The sequence below is a fragment of the Pipra filicauda genome, unplaced genomic scaffold (assembly GCF_003945595.2).
Source record: "Pipra filicauda isolate LSUMZ 115617 unplaced genomic scaffold, ASM394559v2 scaffold126_size2276778_pilon, whole genome shotgun sequence".
NCBI lineage: Eukaryota > Metazoa > Chordata > Aves > Passeriformes > Pipridae > Pipra > Pipra filicauda.
The window spans coordinates 1,361,001-1,381,145 of NW_024103729.1; the positions used below are offsets into that span (position 1 = coordinate 1,361,001).

Genomic DNA, 20,145 nt, shown 5'->3' on the forward strand with positions numbered 1-20,145 from the left:
TTAAATAAGAGGGTTTTAAAATAAAAATAAAGAAGCACAATAGTGGGCTTCTCTGGGACCCCGCTGCTATATTTAATGTATTAAAAATCATTTCTATTTAGCACATCAATTAAGGATAACTGTATAAGAAAGAGATAACCTGCTTGCCACAGGTTGTTTTGAAGCTCATGTCCTGCTGATTCATTCTGAATCATATCACCACAAATACTTTCACCCTGAGAAGTTATTTATTGGCCTAGAAGGTTCCTATTTCTGAAAGTTTATCACAGTATTTTCATGTCACTTTAGACCTATCTGCATACCTGTCCTTCTGTTAATTATTTTTTTCCAACAAAAAAACCTCAATTTTCACTTGACCAATGAGCATCATTATAATACTCTTATATCCCCAGTAACAGGAGCTAACCTGGACACAAGGAATTTTATCATTCTTCTTCTTCATCCCCGTTTGCCATAGCAAGGATGCTGTTTAAAAAAAAAACGAAACTTAATATGTTTTTAAAGGTTGGATGGGTTTCTTTTCCTGTCTACACACTTACAGAGATCCTCACACTTTCAGAGGTCTAATTTTTGGATTTCAATTACTAAGGCACAAGACTGATCCATGTCCCAAGAGGTACCACACCCCAGTTTAGAAATGTGAAACTCAGGGTTGATATTCTGAAGTGTCCCTTATTTCCAGGGGAGATTGAACCAAGCCCAGGCAGGCTCCTGAAAACTCTCAAGACACAATAAGGGCCCCCTCTGTCCTAAACACATTCAACTCTTTCATCAACCAATACATTTTATGTTTGAAAACTGCACTATAAATCAAATGTCCATCGAGGGTACCTGGCAATCTCCATTTATGGTACAGGTATGAATTCCTCTTTTCTTTGTTCTTGAGCACTTGCATCACTATTTGACTGAGTTAATCCAATAAAAATTCTAAAACAGTTTCAAACATGTTTCTCTATATTTCATTTCATGCCCTATTTTACATCAGGTTATTCTCTAATCTAATTTACATTATTCTGAAATCACAAACTGATCATAATTACCTTTTAATGGTAATACAAGCTCATTTAAAGGGAACATCAGGTGCTCCAGTGAAGACCTACTGTAGCAGTTCCTTGCAAATAAGATCATGGGGTTTATGTATTTTTATATGAAATAGTAAAAGAAAATATGTTAAATTCAATATTTACACTGTATTTTCAAATGAGGAGCAAAAATATTGCTGTTTCAGAATCTCACGGGGGGGGGGGGGGTTGTTCTGAAATTTAGATACTAGCTGAATTGTTCATGAGTTAGTTCAGCACAAATAATAACCAGAAGCATGAGTCTGTCTTCCACATAGATTGACGGCAGGTTACTATCCAGCAATGTTTCTATACTTGGAGAGGGAGTTCAAAACATTATTGGTTCTTGCTTTCTTGACTCAAAATAGTCCTCTTCTGAATTTCTGCTGAATCAGACTTTTTTTTCCTTTTAATCCCTCAGATCTGTGAGGTTTGAAGTCTTTCCATAGACAGGTCTTTTATCCTAACATGCTCAACTGTCCTGAACACTATTTCTGAAAGTAGGATTTTGCTGCTTCATGGAATTCTGAAGAAAACTCATATAGAAGTTTTTATGACACCTGGAATGTTCTTGAGGTTGAAAAGACAAAATGATCCTCATATATCCTTCTGTCCATATAATAATGAGGTGATACTCAGTGATATTAAAGGCTGGCGCTTTTGAAGCTTCAAAGGTGAAGAAAACAAAGTTTTGTTCTTAGTCCACAGCTAATCTGTGACAATGCTATCAGATGTGGTTAAAGCCATGGGTTTAGCAAAGTCTTTCATAAAGTCAGACATTTATATGGATAATGAGATGGGATTAGGGGTCTTCACACTTCAGGATACAAAGTACCCGCTCAGCTGAGAACTAGATAAAATTCTCTTATTGAAGGCAATTTTATAATGGGCTGCAACAGGTTTTCTTGAACTTAAAAAACCTTTTAATATTTAGACCAGATTAAATTCTTCAGGATATTGACTTCTTTTAGGTAAAGAAAGAACCTTGCACATTATGATTGCTAGAATTATGATAATCACTGAAATACCTCATTGGTGAAGTGAATTCACTGGTGGCTGAATGAGACAATCAACTAGTGAAGCCAATTTACCCGACACTCTGACTTTGTGTTTTAATCCCTGTATGTGACAACAGCTGTGTAATCTGAGAACTCAGAGTTATTGACATTTAATTACAATGTTTTTAACTCCTGTAGATAATACAGACACTGTGTTATTTTCCTTCTGCAAACTGGGTATTTTCAGTCCTTCCTTTTTCATAATGAAAGCCTCTTGGTGTCACTAATATTTTTCTTAGAATTCCACTACCTTCTGTACAACAGTGGTTTAGGAATTTCTAAAACAATCATCATTATTGTATCTGGAAAATCTTATGTCTGATTATTTTAAATTCTATTTTTACCATCAGGAGAATACCTGTCTCAAAATATATGTGTAAGACTGTCAGTAATTCATTATCTCTTCGAGATTCTCTCAATTTATAAGACTGAATAAAGTAAATCTTGAGGTAATGTTTGAATCTTGCAGTGCAATAAAATATTAAGTGGCACTATGATTTGGACACAGTACAGTTGACAGTGTTTCATGGCTCATTTGCCCAAGTAATTATTAGATTTTACTCACAACTCAAACACCAAGTACAGCTTTTTCATTGCAGAGGTTCAGGTTTGTACATATATAATGCATAATGGCTCTAATTTAAATGGAGATCAGGAACACAGGGATCGCAAAGCTGTGTTGTACTAATTAGAGAAATATTAAAAACACATTAAATAATACTGTGCAGTTGTGAGAGGTGCTAAATTGGTTTGTATGTCTTCAATGCAAAATGTTGTAAAACTACAGTACAGTAAAGGCTATCTGAAAGTCAGTCTGAAAAAAGAGATTTGAAATTTTAAAAACAAACCAAAACAAACATGAAATATCATTTGAGACTTTTTTTGAAACCCAAAAAAAACCCATGAAATACCATTTACTGACAGTTTCCAGCAATGATTGGTGATCTCAACCTAGTTTTCAGCTCATGTATGTTTACACCTGACTCCCTTTTTTCCACTCTTCACTTAGTTTAGCTACACTGTTAGCATTTATCAGCAAAATCTACAATTGCATTTTGAAATTTTGAAGCTGGATAAAGCATTTTTCACCTCTATATTTTAATAGATATTTCCCATGGTTGAATGTACTACAGAAGACTAACCAAAATAAAATTCATACCAACATGTAGCAATTCTTTACTTTCATGAGTACAAATCCATAGGAAGTTGTTTTTAATTAAGCAAAGGCTCAGACACTGGGGCATTCTGCATAGTCTCATTCAAGTCCACCCTAAAACATCAAGCACAAATATGGTTGGTCTTTCCTAAAGTTAAATGACGTGGGTTACTTGGGCATGGCAGCCTTGAGCTGGGGCAGAGATACAGCAAGGGGTGAGGATCCAGTGAGTGCTGTAACCTCTGCCCTTGCTTGGCTGACACGGGGCTGACAGAGCAGCATCTTGCAGACATGCACTGTGCTGAAGTCAGCACTGGACACGTGTGCATGTGTTTCAGTAAGGACAGGCACTCACTGTGGTTCTGTACCAATGAAGATGGGTTATAGAACTTAAGATAAACATTTTGAAGCCTGTTTCAGATCTCTTCACTGTTTCTGTTACCAGTGGCCCCCAAATTAACTGACACAGAAACCTGGGCTGGATTTTTTTTTTTTGCATTCAGTACCTGTTTTCTTGACTGAATAACTGAACAGCCACCACTTTCCCAAAACTCCAGTACCACAGGACCATCTAACAAGCCAAGCTACCTATAGACCCATGGTTACCAGAACACAGCCTTTCTCACTCACACCCACATACATCATATCTCTGAGGTGTAAAACATGTTTCTCTCCATTTACCCTTCCCATCACAGCTTCTGATTGAAGAAGCAAAAAGATCATCTGTGACTACTAACAGAACGTTGGTGGCAGATCTTTTCCATTGCTCAGTGGGAAATGCCAAGCAAAAGCACTTTGCACCTCACCCCGTGCCCTCCCAGGAGCCCAGCTGTGCTCCCTGGAGCTGTTTGTCAGATCCACTGATGCTCAAGCTTTGTGTGTAGTTCTAATGCTCAGCTCTTGGGCAGTCACTGTACCCCAGGTGACTGGGTAAGCAGTGGGTTTTTAAAGCCAGGTTCTTTTCTGATCTCTCAGTTATTTCTATGGCCAGAGGGGTTTTCTTCTTCTGTGATTTATATAGAATAACTTAAGGTAGCTTCACTATCACTTTATTCTTACCTGACAAACTTCACTGAGGTTTTCTCCTGCTTTGATAAGTTGGAAAATGAGTTTTTGAAGAAAAACCCATGATATTACCCTTCCTAGTGACAAAACTGATTTAAAAGATGACTAAAAGAAGGATGTAATACTACATAGAACACTCTGAAATAATGGATCACTGCAGCCAGGACATTTCATGTGAAGCATTTCATTGTATAGGAAAAGGTTATAAAAATATATTGATATAGTAGAAAGAGAAAGATCAAAATAAAGGAGTGAGTATTTAATTTTTATCTCTACTATTTATATTTTTCATCATGTATTTTAAATTCGGATAAGTGACTTTTTGTTTCTATTATGGTATCCGTCAATCACTATGTTACTTCATATATATTCTTGGCTTATTAATGTTGCTATTCCTTGAGAAAAGGAAGAAATGTGAAGGAAGAAATATTTTTTCATCTTTTGCTTGCATGATTACAATCTGTAACTATGTTCAACTGGCTTCCAGCTACAAGATAATCACGTCTAGATAAAGTAGGATTCTTTAGAGAGTTGGACTACGAGATGAAAAATTCTCTGCAGACTAGAAAACATATTTTGCAGAAAAGATTTAAATTACAAGTCTCTTTCATGCTACACAACATAACTGCACAAACACTTTAAATCAGGAATTACGCTTTTAAAACCTTTAACACAATAAAGACCCTTAGTGAGATTCAGCAGTGATAATGCAATGAACAGCAAAACTGAAAAAATACAACTGCTGATAAAATCCTCAGGCAGATGGGGCTGTCTGTACTGAGGATACGGGGTGTGTTGTACATCTTCACTTAGCAGGTTTTCTTACATTCTAATTATGTCCCCTGCAGCTTTAAATTAAGAGTAGATTCTTTTAGAACTGGTAGGTTTTCCCATTTTAGCTTGCATGTGAGGATTCAGCTACTTATCAAAGAATCAGCATTCTATAAACCAACCTGCCATGGTTTTGTGTGTAGCAATCAGTCTGTAAAGGCCTTAGGAGAGGGCTCTCTCTTTTTCCCCTCTACAAGTAAACAGTAGCTGGTTCAAGAATGTCCCAGTCCCAGAGTAACCTTCCTAGAGAGCAGCTTTATAAACAAATTCACTGGAAAAATCAAGCAGTTCCCAGAAAGCCAAGGTGCTTTCCAAAGTCCTTTCCTCAGTGCACGACAATAGAAGGTTATTAGCAGCAGAACTGTAGTAGTAAAAAAACTGGACCCTTTACAAATGGAGATTCATCCTCCCTTTTTCACACCAGCAAGCTTCAAAATTCAGTCCAGCTTCAAAACTGTAAGGACAACCCAGTGCTCAGAATAATTAAAGCCTTGTGGAGTTTTTGTTCTGGTTGTTCAGTGTCTGTTATTTACTTCAACTTTTGTCAGTCTACAGTTTATTTTGTGCCTTTGTGCTGAGGACTCGTGGTTTTCTTGCCGATTTGTACTGGAAATTATGGTACTTAAAGTTCAGTTTCCCAGAAGAAGATTCTAACTTCAGCAAGTCAAATATTTATATGATGTCTCCTCTACTGTGTAATGACAGCATTCTATGTAGAATTTTTTAGAGATGAGACACTTTGTAAGTTCCAGACTTGCATAATCTGGAAAATTCTGAATTCTCCTGTGTTTCATTACATTACTGCCTCTCTCTTTTCCTGTTGAAGTAGCAAAATACTTGCTCTAGCTTGATGAGCTCCTTCCCACATTTGAAAGAAATTTGTTTGGGTGTAGAAAATGTCAGGTCTCCTGCAGCAAAGCTCATCTGAGTTTTATTCTTCTGTTGTATTGCCTTATAATGTTCAAAATCCATGACCAAATCCATTATTCACAAATACAATTTGCAGCACTGAACCAACCTTAAGTCCAACTGAGAAGGTTTCAGAACAGTTATGTTGTGTGGTACTGGATGATGTGTAATAGCATCACCATTTGGAGCTCAGGTATCCAGCTGAGATCAAACTTTTCAATATCATTACTAAATTTTACTAAATAGTCAAGATTTATTTTTATTTATTATTTTAAATTTTTTTTAAATGAGGAAGAAGAGTATCTCTGGTCAAAACTGCAAGCAGGTCTGGGCAATTATTTCTAAAAGGCATCCCCATGCTCACTTCCATTGCTGTGGCTTTTGAGACAATTGCGAATTGGGATAGCAGCACCACAGTCAGGTTTTGAAGGATTCATTCCTGAAAGCTGACAAATTTGTGCTGGGGATAAAAAGACTAAGTTCACTGCGGGGTCCTGAGTCTTTGTTCTTTGGCAATGGAGAGAAAGTGAACTCATCAATCAAGGAGAACCATAGCTGGAAAAACAGTTTTAGGGCTATTGGTGGTGAACTGTTTGCTAGGCAGCTCCTGTAAATACAGATACTCAGGACCACTGGGGAATGCTGTGGAGACTTATCTGCTGCCCTCCTAGTGGAATACAGTAAGACTGGTAAAGTATTTGAAAGCAATTTGTAATCAACTCTCAGACTTGGGTAAGTAACACTTCCTATGTCCCTCAGATCTTCTGCATTTTTGCAGCTTTGGTAACACCTTAGGAGTGTAGCTGAGGGCAAAACACAGCTCAGTATGTGCATGCGTGGAGCCCTGCTGAAATGGTTGGTTTAAAGTCCAGAGTTAGAAGAGCCCAGTTGTCAATTTATGTGTTGTATTTATGGAAAAGGGATGGAATGCAATTGGGTTTATTATTAACTAGATTGGAAACATATAAAATTGTGAAAATCTACAACAGGTTCTAACAACAACTGAATCTCTTTTTTTCGAGGTATTTCAAGATTCTTACTAGACTTCACATCTCAGATAGCATTGCCTGGTTATATAAACCAGTGATAACATTTCCTGTGAAACTGGTGAGGATGTAGCAGTGCATTTTGAAGTGTGACTTTGTTGCCTCACTGTCACTGTGAGTTGTTAAATATGTCTCATTTGGAGACCTTATCTGGAACTTTGAGTACAGCTAACATTTAAAAGCTCATAGAATAAAACTATTCATTTAGAAATATTAGAGCAAGCCACAGAGCTGATAGTGGAACTGCCTTTGTTTAAATGTTCTTCAATATTAGACAAATTAGTCTTAATAATGTCTTCTTGCATTTACATTATCTTTCCTTTTGAAAAATAAACAGCTCAAACCATTGTCCTCTGCTACCAGCAGATGACAATTATTCAGAAAAGCCTTTGCTTTGGAATTGCCTCTGGTGTTTCAATACAATATTTGACAGTTGAACAGGAAATAAAATTTTTACATGATAACTGTTTATGTTCAGTATTCGTGTGATAAGTTTACTGAAAAGAAGCTAAAGAGAATAAGAACCTGTTTAATACTGTAAATTGAGCATAAGTGTTAAATGCTCTGTCTGAATGCCTGTCTCATCTTTCCTCTGACAGATTGATAATGTATGGCTTTGTGAAGGCCATGGTACACATGGGCCAGTTAAAGCAATGGGAATTCCACTTCACTGACTGTTTATTTTTTGGATCACTGATGTCTGCCACAGATCCAGGTAACCATTTAAATAAATTGCTTTTTCAAAAGTCAGAAGAGTAAATAAGAACATCACAATTGTAAGTCCCATAGAAATGTTTTCTTCCAATAGCTGTTAAATGTCTGATATTCTGATAATCACAAGTCAAATCAGCTCCAGAGATCCCTTGTGTTTGTTTCAGTGACTAGTTTACCTAGGTTTAGCTCACAAACTTCATAATTGGAGTTGCTGGAAAGACTGGAAAAATGTCCTCTGATCTCCAGGACACCTCCCTGCTGATTGCTGTGAGAACTGCTGTAACCTGGGGCCTCACAGTTAAAAATCTCCACATGACATCCATGTGTGATCTAACCCAGCTTAAAGATACGGGGAAAGAAGCTTTCAGATTTGGCCACATGAATACTGTTTATAAGGCATCACTTACAGTTTGAATGCAGTGCTCATATAAATACAACTCAAAAAAATCCCACACCAACAGATTGACTTGAATTTGCAGACATGAGATTTAAAGCCTGAAGTTGCAGTAAATAGCAAAATCTGGGAAGCAGACTCGGAAGCAGACTCAGTGAGTTTCGGAATCCCTTTCGGAAGAAGTACAGAATTCCTTACATTTGAAGGGATGCCTGGGGGTCTTCTAGTCCATCCTTCTAATCAAAACAGGGCTTATCTCAAAGTAAGCCTAGGTTTCATAGATTTTTCCAGGTTTTGTTATGTTGAAAATGTTAATAAGAGTACTCTAATATTAAAAGGAAGGTATTGCTATTTGCATCTGTAACAGTGAAGGGCAAGGTGAAAAAAGGATTTTTTAATATGTTGTCTGCTGAGACAAAATACAAATTTTGCAAGGGTATGTTGGAATTTTTCAAAATGTTCAGCTGAGCTGTTCCAGGCAATGTAACAGAAAACATTTTGTCATGCACATTAGTGTTAACTACCCTTGAGAAACTTCTCTGAGAAACTTAGGAATAAAGCTTTCAAATCCCTGGCTTTGAAAAGAAATGAGAAAAAGCCATTTGTTCTACAATTTTTTTTCATTCTCTAAATGATCTCTCAATATTTAACAAGATACTTTTGGCTTGTGATTTATCGTTCTGATGGCTTAAAAATATGGTCTAAAACAATTTATTTCCACAAAAGCAGTTGTTGCAAGATTGCTGTAAAAGCTGCATCAAGTTGTTATTCTCAAATTAATCCAAGCATCCAATATGCTGCCACTTATCACCCAGCTACATTATTAAGATTCAGCTCAGATTGGAGCCTATCCTCAGAGCAAGAGAAAAACACAGAAACTGAAAGCACAAGGGAAACCTTGGAAAATAAACTGCTTATGGAATAAAAAGGGTGCTTACAATTTCTAAGTATGTTTCTTGATGGTGCCATGAATAGGGTTTTGCAGCTGACTTGGTTTCTTTTCCCATTTTCCAGTCCAATACTATTTAGTTTCACAAATTAACATGTTGACTTATGAGGAGTAATGTATAAGACAAATGCACTGATTTTGATTAGAATGGTACTAAATCACCACTGATTAATGTGAAACAACCATGAAATACAAAAAGAAAACAAACCAGAAGCTCCTCTTAGACTGTAAGGAATAAGAAGTGAAAAGGATTTCTTTTCCTAGATTTTTAAATAGGCTTAAAAATCTAATGCTGCAGTTGAGAAAACTGCTTTTAGTGTGACAAACTGTCATTGATTAATATTGTTTGCAATTACTCCTTACTTATATAGTGTCTGCTCATGTCCAAGAGGTTTTTTTAATGTTCAGTCTTGCTCCCTCTGTTATCTACTCACAATATTCTAAGTTGTTCCATGTGTTCACTAACGTTATCCATAAATTTCAACCACTCAAAGACTTAGAAAATTTTGAATTAAGTTTGTCATTAATTAAATGGTGGAGACTGCTGAAAATATTTCATTGTGTTGCAGGATCTGCTAATGAATTATAATCTCAAGCCATGTAAAGAGCTCACTGGCATTACAAAAGTTAAAGCTAAAATTTTGTGCCATGGAGGACTGATATGTATTAGAGCATAAAATAATCAGTCTAATGATTTTATATGTTATAACTAGGTTTTGATTTTGTTTTCTTAAAGAAATCTTTGGTAAAATGTCAGCATTATAGAAGTAGGCTAGAACAATAAATTAGTGTCTTAAGATGAAATAATAAATTCCTGTCAGATTTCCTACATGATTTTCATTTAATTTTTCACTGTGTAGGATTATAAACTCATTTTAAAAAGATATTTAATTTCCCTTGGCTGTTGGAAGCAATTAAGTCTCAAAATATGCTAAAACTGATCAGTTGAGAGAAGTTGGTTTGATTGAGTTCTGTATTTGTAATTGTAAAGATGACTGGTAGATGTTTACATGATAAATAAAGACTTTTACTAGCAGGGCAGTGAACAAATGTCTGCCAGTTAAAGTTGCCAATACTGTTAAGAAGACAAAAAAATATCATAGCACTCTGTAGGTTTTAGTTTTGAAAGTTATCTGAAGATTATTAATCTAGACATTTTTGCATAAAAATAATTCAGAAGAGTTGCTCTTACATGCTGCGTGTTCCTTTATATAGAAAACTAGCTCTTGAACTAAGATTTAGAAATTAATTTGAGACTGGATGTACTTGGGACTGTGTTTTGCATTATAGACTGTGATCCCTAAACATCAGTGATGCTTTGGGATGCCTCAAAAGAACTTTCATGTCTCTAGACAGGAAAGTTAGAAACTTCAGGGACAAAAGAAAGTTACTTTCAACTAAATAATTCGTTTTACAGAGAATATCTCCTTTCAATAATTTATTATTTTCAGCAGGAAAAGTTTGTTATTTTAAGACTTCAGGTGAGAGATTTAATTTAAAGAAACAGAATTCTAAAATTCCCAAATGATCACTTCCTCAATCTTTGATTTAAACATGACCAGTATTTACATTTTTCTTTATTCTGATCAATCTTGTTCTTTCATCTGTGTCAAACAGCACAGATTTCTCTTTTGCTGTAGAAAGCGCTTCCTCGTGTTAGTATTGCATTTTGATTTCTAATGGAACCTGACTCTGGGAGTGTTTTGCTGTGATCCCCTCAAAGGGGATGGAGCAGTTCCTTCCTACATCCTCGTGCATATGTCACTCATCAAAAGCAGCAGTGGGAGTGTGGCAAAGGTGCTGCCGTGGGCGTGGAGCCCCCAGCGCTTGGCCCCTGAGCAACAGAGACCTGGCAAATGAAACCCTCTGCCGGGCGGGCACAGCCCGGGTGTTGTGACAGCAGCTGTGCTGTGCTAGGAAGGCAGGTCAGCAACGAGCCCCAGCAATCGGCTGCTCCAGGGCGCCAGTGCTAGTAGCAAATGAACGGACAGAACAAAACGGGCACGTGAATGTAAAGATCTGAGCTCTGCCTCAGCCACCAAAAATAACCCAACAGTGCGACTGGCACATTGTCTTGGCTGCTGCCATTAACACGTTCTGTGCAATGACCTTCCCATCCAGACACATCTCATGTGTCTTTAGCACTTCCTTTTTCTTTTTCACTTTTGACATTTCAAGTGTAGAAAACAGCTTTACCTTACAAGGGTTTGCTGGAGCATGGCTATTTCTGAGCTATATGAACTCCCTTACCTTTGGTCACATTGATAATCACAAGGCTCTTCCCTGTTTGGAGTTACTATGGTTACAGCTGAACTGGAGCTGTGGGTTGCACTGCTCTTGTTATTGATAAAATTGGATATTTATCAGAAAGAGCAGTTTCTGTTTCTCATAAAATCAAAGGATTTCATATTAAGAAGTATAATGTACAAATACAACAACAAAATACATTTCATATACTGGTTATGTAAGACTTTATAAATGTGGTTTTAATTAAAATATTTGTATGCTTTCTTCTTTTTCACCACTGAACTAATTGTGAGTGGTGTGACTGCTTAATAGGGAAAGAAGACTATAACTTAAATTGAAATCTTTATTTCTAGACCAAGTCAATAGGAAATATAAGTTAAATTTCTCTCATCTTATTTTCTTCCTGTTTGACACTGCCCTCCTAAAAGAATTTATGCCCATGAGAAAGATATTAATAGTTCTAGTCAGAGAATTGAGGTACAATAATACCAGTACTTTATATAATGCTCTCATTTATTTTCTGGGTTTCCTTATTCTTTTTAAACATAACAGCAAAGTAGCATTGGATACAGTTAGCTTAGGGATTGTTGTAGTTTGCTGATATTTCAGTTGCAAATACTTTTTACAGGGATCAATAACAAGCCCATTTGTTTCTACCTATGTCAAAAGTTACCTTTCACAAACCAGCTCCACAGACACTTGTTATGACTTGGGTACAACTGAAAGCATGCTAAGCTTATCATCCAGCAGATGTTCCCTAAGGCCACGAAGTTAAGGAAGAAATGAATCAGATTTCTGCTGGCACAAGTACTGTGAAAATCTTAAATGCTTCACTATTTCCTGCTTCCCATCTCCGAATTTTTAAGTGAAGGTCACAACTCTTTCTGAGTCAGCAGCTCTCATACACATTATTTCCACTGGCGTCAGTTTTCTACTGCCACAAAAGGTGTTTGTGCTCCCCCAATTACCTGTCCCTTTAGCCATCAAGTTCTTTACCTGTCTTTATCCCTGTCCTCATATACTTACACTGAAATAAGAGATGAAGAGGTATTGTGTACTTTAACGAAAAGTAGTTTGGTGTCTTTATAATACATATTGTATCTATTGAATTGTGCAAGTCTTTGAGTACTTTCCACACAAAACCCAAGCTGTACTTACTGTTCCTCAGAAGTGCCTTCAGAAGCCAGGGAGGCCGTGCTAACTGCAATGCAGTGTCTATGGTCTTTACTTAAAGTTCTCACAGATTAGACATGTCATTGTGATATATGATTATTTTAAAATTAATTCCCTTGAGTTTAAAGTCAATCATCAGACAAAACATGATGTGTCTACTTTGGACATGATGACTATTCCTAGGGTGTGATTCTATCCAGAGAGCAATTTAAATTAACTTTCTTCCATAGCAGAATGTCATGTCCCTTTTATCGTGTCTGTTCTGACCTATACCCATAGATTCTCATAATTAATGAAGGCAAATGTGATCTGGGGGAAGTGACTACATGCTGGTTGTCAAAACAAGGTGCAAATGTTTTCTTGAGCTCTTAAACAGGGTGGGTGTGCCAAAGATTCTGCAGTTCTCTGTTGTTATGCAGATACTATTTACAATGTTCATTAATGAGTTGGCTAAGGCAACAGAGGGGGCTTCTTCAATGTATAATATTATGTATAAAGGAGATTGCAAACATTTTGAAAAATGTGATTAGAACTCAATATGTTTCCTGTAATGATTTAAAATCAAGAAGGATAAATGCTACACTTAGAAAAAATCAACCTCATAGATAGCAGACAAGAAGCGAGCATTCACTTATGAGAAGGATTTCAGGTTTACAACCTGAAAATGAGTCATAAGTACCAATACATAGCAAAAAAAAAGAAAATAGGATTTATTAACATGTTCTACAGCATCTTTTCATTCTATTTCTTGACAGCAAATGTCAACTACAATACTGGTGTCTGGTTTTGGGCACTGTATTTCAGGAAAGATATGCACTGATTAGAAGGCAAGAAAACCTTACTAAAGGGAGGAGATTGAAAGTGAGTCAGTTTAGGGAGGAGATGTCTGAAATGAGTCTTTGAATAGGCAAAATGTTGCTGGAAAGAAAAACTGAATAAATGTGACAAATTATCTGTGTCTCATGAGGCTGGGAATGGAAATTACAGACTTGAAGAGCAGGAGGGGAGATTTAGGTTAGACATCATTCAGAAATAACTGCATTTATAAATTGTATGAATACTGAAGAGTATGTTACTCTCCCTTGGGATTTGTGGAACCAGCATCACTTCAGTTCCTTAAAAACAGATCAGAAAAATATCTGTCAGCAGCGATATGGCTGAAGCTTGCTGTGTCTCGGGCCAGACAAACATAGGGACAAAGCAGAGACCAGAATCCTTGGGTCAGGGACAGGTAGTTCTGTAAAGAAGATCCTATAACCTCCACTGGAAACAAGAAAACATTTGAAATAGAAGATACTTTCTGAAAACTGGGTGAACTGGACAATCAATGCATTATTGTGTTGCTTGCTTTGTTATTTTACTTTCATTTGAAAAGATTTGAAGTCATATTTTTGGGGTAGGGTTGAGAAAGAAAGCAAAAGAAATCTGTTTACTTAGGAGGAAAGAAGAAGGAGAGGAATGTGTAGGTATCTGTCTAATTGGGTTGGCCTGCTACATGTACACACCAGCAGGACTTTGGACTTTACTGCTTTCTTTTCCTTCTATCATTACCACAGGGACTATTAATGAGAGTCCAAACTAATTAGCCAATAAACAAAAGCTGGAAGTGGCAAATAGTTTTAGAAAACAAGTCTGTTGTTATGGCAATGACATCAAAGAACAGGGCACAAAACTGGGTCCACATTTAGTACATTAAGTCAGCATTGCTAATCAGGAAAAAACCTGAATATAGATGTTGGTGAACCAAGAAAATATCGTTTGTCAATAAAACTCCTTCCTACACCTTTGAGCTATTCTGGGGAAAGAACTCTTTTCCTAGTTCAAATTATAGCTGCAGTGGGAGTAGATGGGTGAGGTTACCAGGATGGTTAAATATAACTAGCTAATTTAAATATAGCTATATCAGCAAATGTTCAGCTACACACATCCCCTAAATTGTCTTCTGTAGGATAACACTTCCAAAATTCTTCAAAGATAACACATCAACAGAGATCACTTTGACATAAAATCTCACAGGAGAACTGAGAATCTATTTTGGGTTTATAAACAGATTTTTAGATTACACAGATATTTAAATGTCATTTAGAAAATCTAAGGAGTAATGATTTCAAATTTCCAAGAAATATTATTAAGACAAAATGTCATTAGCTGTTCATGTTTTTCTGTGATTTATCAGCAGTCATGTGAATGTAAAAGTATATAATTGTCATATCTAAAATGTCAGAGGTGAACATGGCATCCCAGAGGCACTCCTAAACTTTGGGATTCCTGGGCCTTGAGGACTGAGTCATTTGCACAATTATGTACTAGAATGAGCGCCAGTGAAGCAGTGAGCTATCATGAAATTTTTAACCATACAAGTGACTGGGGGCCTTTACATTAAATTCTGTTTGAAAAGAGAAAGCTCTGCTTCACCCATGCAAAGATAAAATAATACCAACACAGAACATAAACAGTCTTCTTCAGTTGGAGATTACTGTGAGAAATAAAGAATCGGTTTTATCATTATGAAGTGTAAGGTAGATCTTGGGAAGGACTGTGATACCCTGTTTGCAGGTAAGAAAACTGAGGCATAAAACAGATAAGGCATAAGTTAATAACTGTAGGACCTTATTTCCTGAATATGAGCCAAGTGTCTAAATGCCCCTGAGGATGTTTGTCTAAATGTTTTGCCCGACTTCAATTTAAATTCAACACACTCTATTCTTTTTCTACTACACCGGTAAACTAAAAATCAAATAGAGGATATAACTCATGAAGGAGGAAGGAACGTTAGTTAATGATATTCTGAAGGCAAAGGGTTACAGGTGTCAGATATCCTGATCTGGACCAGAAGGCTGGATGACCACAGATATGCTAATCCAAGGGGAAAGTGGTTCAGGACAGGGTAAGTTATTATGCATATTCTTCAGTGAACAAGCATAATAGATGGATAAGTGTTATTAAATCCTTCTTAAAACAGGTAAACCACTACTCATTACACACAAAGTCCATGGAAAAGCCTATCTTTTCATCACCCCTGTTTTTTCTGTAGTCACAAGATCACAGTCCCTTATGCACAGTGAAACATGCTGTGACATTTTCATATATGCATGATTCTCTGTGTGAGAGGGAAAGTGTCTTCCTAACTCAGCTGAAACACCAAAACTCATAGACCTAATGGATTTAAGGATCTTATATACTTCAGTTGATCCCTTTTGACTTATTATTAACCACTTAGGCAATAAATAGGACTAGACTTCTCAAAACTCATATTCTAACATTGCTTTATTTCTTGAACTGCCAGAGCAACATGAAAATAAGAACTCACTTTGCTTTGTTTCCATACAGTGACAGTTCTTGCTATTTTCCATGAGCTACATGTGGATACAGATTTATACACGCTCCTGTTTGGAGAGAGTGTCCTAAATGATGCTGTGGCTATAGTGCTGACATAGTAAGTACACCCACCTCCATTCTTTACTTGGCAAGATAATTACAAGCTTTAATAGCTGATGTAATTCTCACTGATATAGTTTGTGCAAGTATAGATAGAGCATTTGAAGATTTTGTTACAGAGAAGTAGTTTTGGAATTGTTCTTGGTTTGTTAAACACTAGAATTTCAATATTGTTAATGGTAACTGCGTATCCAGAATGCAGTTTTTACTTCACATTCTTCAACCTAGAAAGCAGTGCATTCTGTAAAATTTGTAAAATTAATTCAATATTATTTCTTTCTCATCTAAACAAGGTATCTTGAAAAAATAATGCAGAGTGAGCACCTGGGATATAGGGCAACTGTAAAATTGGAGACAGGTTCTTTTTGTTTTTTGCAATCTTTTATTTTCTAAGATTAAAGCCAAAAAGTGGTACACAGTAGCTCAGTTTATCTACTCTCGCCTATTGAATCTGACAGAGCTTCAGCTGATATTTTCTTGAATTTATATATAGCTTTTTTATTCTCAGGAATCCTCAAACAGATCACAAATGTGGGCCAAAATCACACAAGTATGTGCTGTCCTAAAAACACAGATGCTAAGTACATGATTAACAGAATCTCAACTCCACTCTACATGTATTATATGCTTCCTGAAGCTTTGCTAGAAAAACAAATAATCCTCTCAGATATAAGAGTAACAGAATTGCAAAATCAAGTTCAGTTCTCCAGGATGCTTGAAGATGCTTCACAGTAAGCCTCAATTCAGTGCCACCTTTCTCCTTACAACATGGTTCCTTGAACTAGGATTTATTCTATCCTTCAGAAAAAAAGACTTTTACAGATTTTACAGTCGTTAAAAAACTGAGATTTATATTTTTGTCTGAAACTCCATGCAGTTTCACTTATAATAGTTGAATTGCAAAAAAAAAACCAAACTCGTTTCAAAATACAAAAAAAATAGTATTCTTATTTAATTTATCATTCTCCAGTTATCAGTCTAGTTACATTCACCCACACTAAACTCCTCATATTGTTTTCAGAGCAAGAGTAGTGTTTTCAAACACTGTCAAGTGTCTGAGCACAGCATTTCATGATTAGATACAGCATGGCTGTCACATCCAGTGACTGGGGCTGGAATGTGTCACTTAGAAGAGCATCTGGTACATCAGCAAATAAAATGCTCAGAAGGAAAACTAATCAAAGACAAGACAACTCGGTAGAGAGAGTAGACAGAAAAGCATTAAAGCAGCTATTAGAATCAGAAAGAAGCATGTAGGTGACAGTAAGTCTGGGATCTTTTTCCTCTCCCTTGGTGTTGTTTAATAGAGGCCTAGACATTTACAGCTCATTTAGACTCTTCACCTGTTACTGCAAGATTCCTGGGCTGAGGAACTGTAAGGCTACAAGCAACTCAAGGGCACCCAGAATGTTTTAAGTATCTCTATTTTTCAGTCACTGTGATGTCAAAGCACACAGATCTCTTCAAAGGCACAACTCAACTGCAAAACAAATCTAGAAAGACAAGAACTATCAGATAGAACATGATCCATGAGTTTCTAAACTCTGCTCTTCACAGTACTCAAGTCTAGGTTTTGAATCTCAGCCTAAATCCTTCTCGTGTTTTCTTTGCTGTACACAGGAGATTACAAATCTTTACTATACAATCTCTTGTCACTGGAAAACTAATGTTTTGGGGTTTTTTTATATTCAGTATGACTGATAGTTTGATTTCTAGAGACATTTTTAGCGACTGAAGAGAATATATGGCATCATCAGTTTCACAATTCATGACTCTCTGGCTTAAATAATCCGCTTCTGCAGAAATACAATGTTTCTGAAACCTAATATGATCTTCCCGTTACCATTTAAGTAAAGATATACTGTTAATAATCTCAGCTTCAGGTCATTAACACCCCACTAAGCCAACCTGAGTTTAAATGAAGAATATTATTTTTCTATGACTGCGAAAGATCAGCTATTTTTTTCCCTGTAACCCATACCATTCTTGTGTGCAAACACAACATGTTCATAATTACAGTAATAGAGGTCTATTTAAAAAGGTGTGAGAATAATGTTTACAAATCTGCAAAAGCAATAATAAGTGGCTTAGTACACTACATAATGGTAAACAGAAAATAGAACAAGAAAATACACAGTGTCTTTCATTATCTAACAGAATAGACAAGATAATGTCTGCAGGAGTGACTCACTGCAGGAAAGACAGGGAGAGAAAAGAGGGAAGGCCCTTCTGGCTGGCTGTGGCAATTGGACAAGGTGAAGGTGGTGTGGCTGACTGCCAACAAGGGTTTAGATTGATCTCTCTCCTTTCCTTCAGCTTCTCCCTCCAACCACTATTCTTCCTGCGCTGTTTATCATTTAGTTTGAGAAGGACAGCAGCAGGACCAGCTACTCCTACATTTTTCTTCTGGATTTAGTAAGTCACAGGAGCTCTGTGTTGCTGCAGCAGTATGTAGAGACACTGTGGCCAATTGCCCTCAGAAAATACTGATCAAGGACACAAATCTTCCAGGCCAGTTTAGCGACTCTCCTCTGGCCATCCTGCCACACCAAACACCTGGGTGTTTGTGATAATTGCAAGATTTCATTTATACTGTGCTATTTTAAGATAATCCATGCAGGAGGGATCACTGTGACTCGAATAGACAGCAGTGGCTGCAGGAAGGCTGGCAAGCTGTTGTGCATCTGGGAGAGCTCACACACACAAGGGCCTCTGGGAGCAAGGGCATTGTAGATGTGACAAGGATTTTCTCCTATAAAAGTAACTCGCAGAGTTGCTTATAACTTTTCATTATTAGGATAAAAGTCTCATTTTAATAAAAAGTTTTTGACAATTCTCACAGAAAATAAATATTTTGGAAGAAAACAAGTATTTAAATTATTAAAAATTAGTAATTTATGAGCCCGGTTTAGATCAAGGATTCAAGATATTTAAGAAAAATAATAACAGAACCTTGCAAGACAACACTTACTAGATTACTAAACATGTCTGCTTTTAGGCAGAAAAACCTGTATGATTAATTATGCCACAAATATTTCCCACATCCTTTGTTTTCCAGAAAATTAACTTGTCACCTGCGTCCACTTTCTATGTCTATTCACAGTAGAAACTTTATATGTAGAAGTATTTTATACATACTAACATTAAAACAAATAAATAAAACATAATCTTTATGATTACAGATTGTTTCACTATTTAGAATTTCATTTTAGACAACAGATTATGGGAATCTTTTATGAAAAGGTTGATCATATCTTCATATATGTATTATATTTTACCATATCTTTATTACAATTTTAAAGAAATCATTCTCAGTTCTTCAGATATACACCAAGAACTTTACCTGAGTTTATTCTGTAGCTTCAGAATGAAAGAATGTCATTTAGGATTATGTTTCTTATATCAGTGTATCATGATATATGCTGCATAGAATGACTTATTTTGCTTTCTTGGGGACTGGTCTATGGTGTCGTGAATATTTTCATAATATATTCTAGATTATATCTTTTCTACCACTCTTTGTATCCTGTAACTCCTGGGTTTTCAACTTCTTCAGCTTTTTAGTAAAAATATTAATAACCAAATTTAGCGTACAAATGTTCCAGCACAGATAAAACTCTGTGCCATTTAAACTGCCACCCAGTTCCCTGAATATCATAAAGCAGCAGCCTGTTTTGCTTTGGATATGCATAGGTATTTATTCCATAGGATGTGCCCCTCAAGGTGATCTATTTCATCCACAGATTCCAGCCCCAGGAATGTTTGTCATTGCTTAGGTTTGTAGAAGAGCCTTAGATACAAATACAGTGGATTGGCTGTGTACTTAGGCACTTATGAGCCGTGGACTTCATTCTAAAGATCAAAACAGAGAAGGATCTCAGTAACTTCAGTTGGAGTTGTGTGTGTGAAGACTGTGGAATCTGGCTAAAAATTAATAATCTACAGTTATTTTTGATCAAAACATGAACCTTCTGCTTCACTTTCATTCCTTTTCCATTGTTCTGTCTTCATATACTATAATATATCACTTGTTGAAGAAAACATCTGCATATATTTCGAGTGCACTTGCTGTAGGTTTGGACAGTTTTTGCACATTTGCAGAGA

The 20,145-nt window shown here is 36.4% G+C and overlaps 1 protein-coding gene across 1 annotated transcript in view; it reads left to right on the forward strand.

Moving 5' to 3' along the window:
- The window catches only part of SLC9A9 (solute carrier family 9 member A9), a 181,368-nt gene that overhangs the window by 32,395 nt on the left and 128,828 nt on the right, over positions 1-20,145 (forward strand). Inside the window, exons 5-6 of the mRNA XM_027739894.2 lie at positions 7,726-7,841; positions 15,934-16,039. Coding sequence (XP_027595695.1) covers positions 7,726-7,841; positions 15,934-16,039 — 222 coding nt within the window. The remainder of the gene's footprint in view (positions 1-7,725; positions 7,842-15,933; positions 16,040-20,145) is intronic.